Source organism: Leopardus geoffroyi, chromosome C1, assembly GCF_018350155.1.
Source record: "Leopardus geoffroyi isolate Oge1 chromosome C1, O.geoffroyi_Oge1_pat1.0, whole genome shotgun sequence".
NCBI classification, from domain to species: Eukaryota; Metazoa; Chordata; class Mammalia; order Carnivora; family Felidae; genus Leopardus; species Leopardus geoffroyi.
The window spans coordinates 187,254,359-187,264,846 of record NC_059328.1 but is presented as its reverse complement, the minus strand read 5'-3'; the positions used below and the strand labels follow the sequence as shown (position 1 = coordinate 187,264,846).

At 38.1% G+C, this 10,488-nt stretch overlaps 1 protein-coding gene across 3 annotated transcripts in view; it reads left to right on the top strand.

Moving 5' to 3' along the window:
• ORC2 (origin recognition complex subunit 2) overlaps positions 1 to 10,488 on the top strand; it is a 45,948-nt gene continuing 35,460 nt past the window's right edge. Inside the window, exons 1-4 of one of the 3 annotated variants that reach the window (XR_006713090.1) lie at positions 1 to 407; positions 3,170 to 3,224; positions 4,176 to 4,279; positions 4,750 to 4,893. Coding sequence is in view for 2 of the 3 variants with exons in the window: in XM_045480682.1 (XP_045336638.1) it covers positions 4,183 to 4,279; positions 4,750 to 4,893 (241 nt within the window). In the remaining variant the exon portion in view is untranslated. The remainder of the gene's footprint in view (positions 408 to 3,169; positions 3,225 to 4,175; positions 4,280 to 4,749; positions 4,894 to 10,488) is intronic. The other 2 variants (XM_045480682.1, XM_045480681.1) reach the window with 2 other exon arrangements.

The following is a 10,488-nucleotide window of genomic DNA, read 5'->3' as shown; positions in this document are numbered from 1 at the left end:
CAGGCAGGACCCCCATCCCCCAGCCGGCCTCCCGGCTTCCCTCCTCGTCTCTGCGACTCTGAGACCCTGCGACCCGGCTCCGGCTGTGCTTAACAGGCATCTGGCTTTTCCTGCTGGGGCCGTAGCCACCTCCCCTGGAGTGCCCAGTCAGCGGGGTATCGCCGGCAGGTGCTGGGCGGCCCGAGCGGCTCCTGGCGGAGACCTAGCGGTGAGTGGTGGGACGACTGGGCAGCCCGCTTCCCTCTCCCGCTTAACTCGGGGTTTGTGAGGTGAGTCCGGTGGCGTCCAGCTCCGCAGTCGAGCTGGGGTACTCGTCTCGAAGAGGGCTCCCCCTCGGCTCTCCGGGCTGGGTCGTTGCCCTCCCCACGCAGCCCGAAGGCCCCGAGGACCCCCGGCGCGGCCAACTGGTAAGTGGCTCGAGGCCCGGGCCAAAGTCCATAAATACTTGTTGGGGTGACAGCCTCTTTCTGGAAGTACCGTTGGTCGGTCTCTCCAGCAGTGATAGGCCTTCTGTGCAAGGGGCGCATTGCCAACGTATCGGTTTCTCGGCTTAAAGAGCCTTGTGCTCCTAAAGAGAGAACTGTGAAAATCAGTAACAAAAGTGTAAAGTGACCAGAGAGGAGCAGGCACAACGAGGAACAGATTTCGTCCCAGAACTGCCACAGGAGTGAGAACCTTTGATGGCATCCCAGCCCGGATGCCCCAAATGAATCCTGCTGCCTGGTCGGTCACCCTGGCACCATGCTTGGTTGTAAAATGTTGATGAACCAGGCTCTTCTGGTAGAGCTTTTTACATTAAAAGGATGTTGATGCATTAGTTTTCGTCTTACAACTGAAATCCTAACAAAACCATCATACCTACACACTAGTTAAATGGCAGTCTGAAGGAAAAATAGCATGGCTCTACTACACCTTTGTGTATTGGCACTGCACGTTAAATAGATATCATTTATTTGTCATTTACTGAGCACCTTTTCTATTAGACGAGATGTAGGGATGTCAAGAAATCTACATGGTTAAGTTGAAGTTAAAAAAAAAACAGTGATAAGGAACATTTAATTAGTATTTTCATATGCCACGCACATGAGCTCATTTAATCGTTTTGTCCACAGTTGTGAGTGTGGAGTTAAGATCAGAACCTAGGCTTATCTGATATCAAAATTAGTGCTAATCTATGCCACCTTTTTTTTTTTAAGGATTATGTTTTTGGGGCGCCTGGGTGGCGCAGTCGGTTAAGCGTCCGACTTCAGCCAGGTCACGATCTCGCGGTCCGGGAGTTCGAGCCCCGCGTGGGGCTCTGGGCTGATGGCTCGGAGCCTGGAGCCTGTTTCCGATTCTGTGTCTCCCTCTCTCTCTGCCCCTCCCCCGTTCATGCTCTGTCTCTCTCTGTCCCAAAAATAAATAAACGTTGAAAAAAAAATTAAAAAAAAAAAAAAGATTATGTTTTTAAAAATTGTAGCAAATCCTTTATTTGCTCTCAGAGGAGAGTGTTTTGCCATTAATACGCCATTGGTGCTGCTGTATTACCTGACTGGTTAACTCCTTGTAAGGAGTCCACTTAAAATTCAGCACCCAAAGACAGTGCCTTGAAGAGTAAATGGTCACTAAAAATTTGCATTTTATTGTGTGGTTGTCAAGTAGTGGATTTTGTTTGTTTGTTGTTGTTTTGTTGTTTTCAGAAATCTTTGGAAAAAGAAGGAAAGATTTCTTTCAAAGTCTTTATAGAAGTTTCTTCAGTTTGGTGATTCAGTACTGCGTAATAAGATGGCTTAAAATCTAGAAAAGGAAATGCTTTCAGCCACAAACAATATTAAGTTAGGACGCCTCTGTCCAGGCAATTCTTATGTAAAATACCATAGGGAAATTGCGAAAGACGATATTCAGATATCTGTTAAGCGTCTGACTTCGGCTCAGGTCATGGTCTCATGGTTCTCACGGTTCATGAGTTCAAGCTCCATGTCAGGTTCTGTGCTGACAGCACAGAGCCTGCTATGGATCCTCTGTCTCTCTGCCCCTCCTCTACGCTTGTGCACCCACTCCCGTTGTCTCTTAAAATTAAACAAACATTTTAAAAAAGAGATTAAAAACATGTATGGTCGATAGAACTAGGGGTGTTTAACTTAATGAACTGGAAACCTGGAAGAACTGTAGAAATCTTTGGATGTTTGAACTGCCAGATGGGAAAATAATTAGATATATGATGAATAGTTTCCAGAGGTCAGAACAAGCATTCAGGATAACAGATTTGTATTTAATGGCAGGAAAAGTGTGTAGTAGCATGATCAAGGACTTTGGAATCAAACTTGGGTTTTAGCCCTTAAGACACTTTCTAGTTGCATGAATTTGGATGAGTAAGAGGAGTTAATGGCCTACTATACATGAAAGTACCTAATAGAGTGCCTGACAAACAGCCCCTCAGAAAAACTTTATTTTATACATATATAAAGAAATCATAAGTTTCTTTATTATATACAAATGTCATGTAGATGGGGGCACCTGGGTGGCTCAGTCGGTTAAGCATCCAACTTCGGCTCAGGTCATGATCTTGTGGTCTGTGAGTTCAAGCCCTGAGTCGGGCTCTGTGCTGACAGCTCAGAGCCTGGAGCCTGCTTCAGATTCTATGTCTCTCTCTCTCCCCGTCCCCCACTCACACTTTGTCTCTGTCTCTGAAAAATGAATAAACCTTAAAAAAAAATTTTTTTTTAATATGTCATGTAGATGCATTAAACTTTTTCTGTAATATGTCCAAATTCCCCATGGTAGAAAGCAGTATCATGACTAGAAAAATGGCCCAAAATGATATGGTCTGCTGGCAGTGGTCATATAAATTATAGATGAAGTATTATCTTTATACACAAAAACCTAATAGAGTTGGTGAGTGTTAAATGAGAATATGTATAGAATATTCAAAACTGTGTCCAGCATATAGTAAGTGCTCAAATTTTGGCCTCCTCTCTCCAGCCACCTGCCCCCGTGGTCCAGATCTTCTCATCTAGTACTTCCTGGCCAAAATACTGATGGCTGTTTTGCCCATTCCTATGCCTTCATAATAACGTTTGACTTTATAAGAACTGTATTTATGTATTCATCTTGTTTGTTAAAACTCATGAACTTGTTTGTTTCTTTTATTTCCTATTAGCTGACCTTGACCAAGTTCTTTTTTTTCCAATCGCAGGGGACTCTACCAGAATTTTCCAGCTGCAGAATGTGTAATACCTTTAAAGGTAAATGAAAATAGAGACAAGTCAAAAAAAAGAAAATAGAGACAAGTCATTTAAGTGTGCAGAAGAAAATTTCGCAGCATTTAGTAAGTTATCTGCACGCAAGTAGCTGACTCATGAGTGATGTAGTCAGCCTCTTATTAGGAGAAAAGACAAAAATAGGATTTATAGAAGAAGGAGGAGAGAAAAAAAATTCACTTTTTGGGTAAACCAATGAGCTAGCAGCTAGTTAGAATCACAGTTGGTTTCAGGCCATTAGTATTATAAGTTCTGAAATTAAGTTTTTTCAAAGTAGGCAGAGTTGATCAAGGTTTTGCTTGCCAAACTCTGAAGTTTGATCAGTGAAGAAGTGACTATAAAGTATTAGAAAGATTCATGTTTACTGTTTAGTTGCCATGATACCCAGAAAGCCACGTTCATAATTGTAAAGTTTGGTAAGCATGCAATAATAGTACAGGGAGGTGCTTGAGGATTGTCTGATCCAGGTTTGGTATACCAGTGAAGTACATAGACTTTCGCCAGTGGACTGTTTATCTCCAATGAGTAGATACTAAAATCTACCAAACCATTATTCTTTGCTTGGCTGTCCCTTTTCTAAACTGTCATGTATTAACCACCCCCTTTCTGATAATGTTATCATTCTGTAGATTGGTTAGAGCTTTCTTTACAGGAAGAATTGGTTCCCTGTTATTATACTTTAGTTGCCTTGTTTGGATTGAATTTGTTTTTTTTCCAACTGTCAGTTGCCTCTTCCTGTCTTTTCCATTTTTCAGATAAAGAACTGAGTTACCTATTATCAAAAAAACAGTATTAATACAATAATGTATAATATATTTTTCATACTTAAGACTTTAAGTGTTTTGTACAAATACGTGTGTTTGTTATGTGAATGTTTATTTGGCTGTTGATAATGAATTTTTCATCACTTTGTAGTGCTTTATTGCTTTTGTTTAGGTTGACAATGATGAGTAAACTGGAATTAAAAGAAGACAAGATGCTGGAGGTTCAATTTGTGGGAGATGATGATGTTCTTAATCACATTCTTGATAGAGAAGGAGGTACAGAGTGATTATACAATTGAAGAGATGCTTATGTGATGGTTATGGATTATTTCACTTTTTAAAATATTTTAACCTTCTATTTTGAATATATAGCACAAAGTATTTGATCTAGTAAGACTAAATAAAAACCACTTTTTTAGTTTACTCCAAACTTTTGACAATTAAAAATAATAAAGCTTTATCTGATATGAAATGCTTAATAATAGGGATAAATGATAACTACTCATTGTAATTAAAATGTGTAGTTATTTTGACCCCCCCAAAATAATACACTTTCAGGGTTTTTTTTTTTTTAATTATATAAACTGTAGTGAAGAGTGGTATATACTTTCATCAAAGAGAAAACAGTGAATTTTCTTCCAGATTTTAAATAATGACAATATAAGTAGTACAGTTTACTTATTTAAATGTAATATTTAGAAAGAATTAATACCTGTCATGTTCTAATTCTTTGGATGTTCTTATAGGAACTAAATTAAAAAAGGAGCGAGCTCAGCTTTTGGTCAACACAAAAAAAATAATAAAGAAGCCAGAATATGATTTGGAAGAAGATGACCAGGAAGTCTTAAAAGATCAGAACTATGTGGAAGTTTTAGGACAAGATATTCAAGGTATTTTGGGGACTGGGGAAAGGGAATGTACACTCAAATTTCTGCTAGTAGCTAAAATTGCTTTGCAGGATACATAAAAATAGTCTGGTAGGTTAGGCAGTGGTGTACCATATTATTATTTGCTAATTGTAAACTACATATAATATAAACTTTACCATCTGTAACATTTTTAAGTGTATAGCTCAGTTGTATTAAATGCATTCATAACGTTGTGCTACTATCACCACCATCCATCTCCAGAACTCTTTTCGTCACGCATGCTATATTATTTTATTTCTCATCGGAAAAGCACTTGCTTCAGTTTTTTATGTACAGTTGGAAAAGTTGGAAGCACTGAGTTTCCATTACATTTTTTTCTTCAGTTTTTTTCCCCCACAAGCAACCAGTCCTGCATTTAATTATTTTTAGAAAAATTCTACAGACCAATCTAAAGTTATTTTTTAAGATACCTGTATATTTTTAATTAATTTGAAATAATTTCATAAAGCAAGTCACTTCATTATTACTTTGGTCTTTTTTTTTTTTTTTAATGTTTATTTATTTTTGAGAGAGAGAGACAGAGCACAAGTGGGGGAGGGCAGAGAGAGAGGGAGACACAGAATCCAAAACAGGCTCCAGGCTCCAAGCTCTCAGCACAGAGCCTGATGTGGGGCTCAAACTCACAGACCATGAGATCATGACCTGAGCTGAAGTGGGACACTTAACTGACTGAACCACCCAAGTGCCCAATTTGGTCTTCTTTATAGAAATAGAAGGGACATTCCAAGAAGTAATGTTTGAATGTAGGCATGCTGATGTTCTGGGTTTTTTTTGCTTTTTGTTTTTTGTTTTTTACATCTAAACCAGATTCCTGCCAGATTATATTTAAAAAATTCTAGGCTTATTATCTTATAGTTAGGGCTCAAGGAACACAGATCTACTTAAGTTGGCTTAGTAAATAAAGACTAAGGAACAAAATCAGTATTGTTGGGCACTAGGGGCATTGGAACTGAGACAACATTAAAAACCTAGGGACTTTGCTTTCATGGATCTCCCAGTCTCCCTCATGTCATCTCTGTGCATCTGTTCTCTTTGTATGCCACCTGTCTCTCTCATGTATGTGTTTTTTACTCTCTCATACTTGGCTTATAAATGGTCATCATCACTACTCCTGACCTTTTTGTCACTTCTTGAGTAATAACACCTCTGGTTTAGTTCCCACTGTTAAATGGCATGATACAAAAAATGACCGTTGTTCCTCAATAGACTAAGTGGACAGAGTAGATTCTTTTAAAAGTTTCCCCAATGGGATAGTTGACATTTTTAGGGCATGTTCTGAATAGAACTTTGAATTCTTGACTCCTATTACGCTAGACCTAAGAAGAGATTGAAAGTGTTTTTGTTTTATTTCTTGTTGTAAAAGTAATACATATTTGTGGGGCACCTGGCTGTGACTCTTGATCTTGGGGTTGTAAGTTTGAGCCCTACGTTGAGTGTAGAAATTACATTAAAAAAAATAAAATAAATAAATAAATAAAATTAAAAAAAAAAAAAGAAGAAATTACATTAAAAAAATAAATAAAATCTTTAAAAAAATACATATTTGTGGTAGAAACTCGGTGCTTCCAAGCTTTTTCACTTAATAGCACTCACAGCAAATGATATTTGGAAGCACACTGGAATAAATGGAGGAGAATGCCCCAGACCAGGACAAATGCCCTCGGGCTTCTAACCCTTATTCCTGCTCTTTCTGCAAGCCCTGACTGGCATCCACAGAGGCCTGAGAGGATCATTACTCAGCCTACCTATAACCTATGCCTTTAATTTTGCACACTTAATGGGAATCTTTGCCTTAGAGCAGTGTTTCTCAGCCTATTTTTTACTATCATCCCCAAAAGAGCCTTCTTTTAGACATTTTCTCCTAATTGCCCCCACCCATGAATTTTTGATACTATATATATGATATATATCTGTTTATATATCTGTTTGCATATCTGTGGCTCTTTGGAGGACCACAGACAATTGTAATATCTAAGATGTTTTTCACATTTTCACATTCTTCCTCCCACTGAGAGCCAATTTTTAATCCATCTGGAGCAATATATTCCTGTTGAGAATGCATGCTTTAGAGAACCTGGAACTGTTAATAGTTGGCTGTGTATTTTCTGTCTGTATGTGCATGCACACACATAAGCTTGTGTTGACGGTCTCTGTGTCCAGGAAATGGAGCTTTTCATTAGGCTGTGGGCATGTACAATAGACAAGTCTATAACTTAACGATTAAGTCTCACAGACGTGACTCTGTTTTTTTTCTTGTTTGCCAAAATGTGTATTGGGGAGAATGGTGTTCCAGTTATGGTATAGGAAGGAGAGTTTTGTTTTTTGGGTTTTTTTTTTTAATTTTTTTTTTTTAACAGTTATTTATTTTTGAGACAGAGACAGAACATGAACGGGGGAGGGTCAGAGAGAGTGGGAGACACAGAATCTGAAACAGGCTCCAGGCTCTGAGCTGTCAGCACAGAGCCCGATGCGGGGCTCAAACTCACAGACCACGAGATCATGACCTGAGCCAAAGTCAGACGCTTAACCAACTGAGCCGTCCAGGTGCCCCTAGGAAGGAGAGTTTTTTAATGTTTTCTTCAGAGCGGAAATGGTGACATCTATTACAGTCTTCTTTAGCCTCCTTTGAGATAATGAACAATAAGCTTCTTTCTAATCTTTTATTATAATAGAAAACAAATGTGCATTTTTTTTAAGTTAGTTTATTTATTTTGAGAGAGAGAGAGAGAGAGCACAAGCAGTGGAAGGGCAGAGAGGAGAGACAATCCCAAGTAGGCTCCACACCATCAGTGCAGAGCCTGATGCGGGACTTGAACCCACCAACCATGAGATCATGACCTGAGCCTAGATCAAGAGTCGAATGCTTGGGGTGCCTGGGTGGCTCAGTTGGTTAAGCATCCGACTTCAGCTCAGATCATGATCTCCTGGTTCATGAGTTCAAGCCCCTCATCAGGCTCTGTGCTGACAGCTCAGAGCCTGGAGCCTGCTTCAGATTCTGTCTTTGTGTGTGTCTGTCTGTCTCTCTCTCTCTCAAAAATAAACATTAAAAAAAAAAAAAAAAAAAGTCCAATGCTTGACTGACTGTGTCACCCAGGTGCCCCCATATGCATTATTTTTAAAATATAGAAGGACATTTTGCAAAGAATCCTTAGGAATAGTTAAAGAAAACAACCTTTCAACAATGACCTCTAAATATTTTATTAATCCCTTTACTTATTATCAAAGTGTAAACTGCTTCTTATAAAAAGCACACATCTTGACATACCTGGCATCATTCTTAGCCTGTTAATCACATCTAGTCTGTAGAATAGTCACTGCATAGAGGTGCTAGGTGATCTCAGCCTTAAATAGAAGATTTTTCCCAAAGATCTCTCAAAGCAATTAGGTGTCCTCAAGAGCAATTTGTCTTATTGATGCTTCTCCTGAACAATTGGTTTGTTTTTTAGTCTTAGCAACAGTGTAACTCTATAATTGATTCTTTGTTAGTTGACTACTAGAAAATTCTTGGAAAACCTCTTTTTAGAAATGTGAAAAAAATAAAAATTGTGGTAAAATACACGTAATATAAAATTTATGATCTTAAAGTGTATAGTTTAGTATTAAGTACATTCACATTGTTTTGCAGTCAATCTCCAGAACTCTTTGCATTTTACAAAACTGAAATTCTACCCATTAAACAACTCCCTAGTCCCTTCTCCTTATAGCCCCTGACAACCACCATTGTACTTTCTATGAATTTGACTACTCCAGGTACCTCATGTTAAGTGGAATCATACAGTATTTTTGCGTGTGTAACTGGCTTATTTCACTTAGCATAATGTTCTCAAGGTTCATCCATGTTGTAGTGTTAGAATTTTCATCCTTTTTGAGGCTGAATAATACTGCATTGTATGCATATACCATATTTTGTTTTTCCATTCGTCTGTCAATGGACTTTTGGGTGGCTTTGACCTTTTGGCTACTGTGAATAATGCTGCTATGAACATGGGTGTACAAATATCTTTTTGAGGCCCTGATTTGAATTCTTTTGGATATATTCCCAGAAGTGGAATTGCTGGATCATATGGTAATTCTATTTTTAATTTTTTGAAGAATCTCCATACTATTTTCCACAGCAGCTACACCAAATACTTTTCTACTAACAGGACACAACACAAGTGTTCTAGTTTCTCTGTATGCATACCAACACTTGTTTTTCTTTTTAAATTGTTTTTTAATGTTTATTTATTTTTGAGAGAGAGAAAGAGAGCGTGAGCAGGGGAGAGGCAGAGAGAGAGGGAGACACAGAATCCAAAGCAGGCTCCAGGCTCCGAGCTATCAGCACAGAGCCCAATGCAGGGCTCAAATCCACAAACTACAAGATCATGACCTGAGCCAAAGTCGGACACTTAACTGACTAAGCCACCCAGGCGCCCCTGTTTTTCTTTTTTAATAGCCATCCTAATGGGTGTGAAATGGTGTATTACAGAAATAATTTTGCATTCTGATATATAAACAACATAGTTCGCCTTTATTAGACTTTTGGATTGTTTCTAACTTTTTATTTGAACTAATACAGTAGTGATTACCCTGGGATATAAATCTTTGTTTAGATCTCTTATTTCTTCATAAGAGAGTCCTAGAAGTAGAATTACTGGTGAAAGTGTATGAATTTTATAAAGCATACATGTTGCCAAATTGCTTTCTAGAAGGATTGTATCAACTAGTATTAGGATCCCTCATCAGAATTAAGTATTTTTTGTTACATTTATTACCCACTTTAATTTCTTTTGTGATTTGTATATTCATAGTTTTTTCAGTTTTGTGTATTTTGAGTCATTTAAAACTTATTAAAAAGTTTTATACGTGGGAGACTTGGGTGATTCAGTCAGTTGAGTGTCCAACTTGAGCTCAGGTCACACTCTTGTGGTTCATGGTTTCAAGCCCTGTGTCAGGCTTGCTGTTGTCAGCGCCGAGCCTGCTCAGATCTTCTGTCCCCCTCTCTCTGCACCTCCCTCACTCACGCTCTCTTCACATAAGCATGCTCTCTCTCTCTCTCTCTCTCTCTCAAAAATAAATAAACATTAAGAAAATAGTGTCCTTTAAAAAAAGAAAAATTCTATATATAGTAAAAACCTTCTTGGACAATATGATTAGAATCATTGTTAGTCAATCAAAATATCAGAACCAGAAAATCATAAAAATACTCTAAACATTTTGTTTTATATATAAGCATATATATACACACATATACACACACATACACAAACACATACCCACCAGAGTCTTTTCTTTCAATAGAAGTTTGCTGGAAGTCAGCTGGTTGAAGAACAGGATCACCTTTTGATTTTGGTGTTGGGTTTTTTTAGACAGCATATCCATAATGCACCATTTGGGATTTCAGGTTTCATTTCCCTCCATTAGATTGTACCTTTAAAGACACTTCTGATGCAGTATCAGTGTAGTGTGCTTTTATGTTTTTTCAAATTTTTTCTTAAATCTTTTATGATTTCTCACCCATATCTGATTTGAAACTAACTGCGCTTACTAATAACTTTAATCAAATATTTCTAAAGC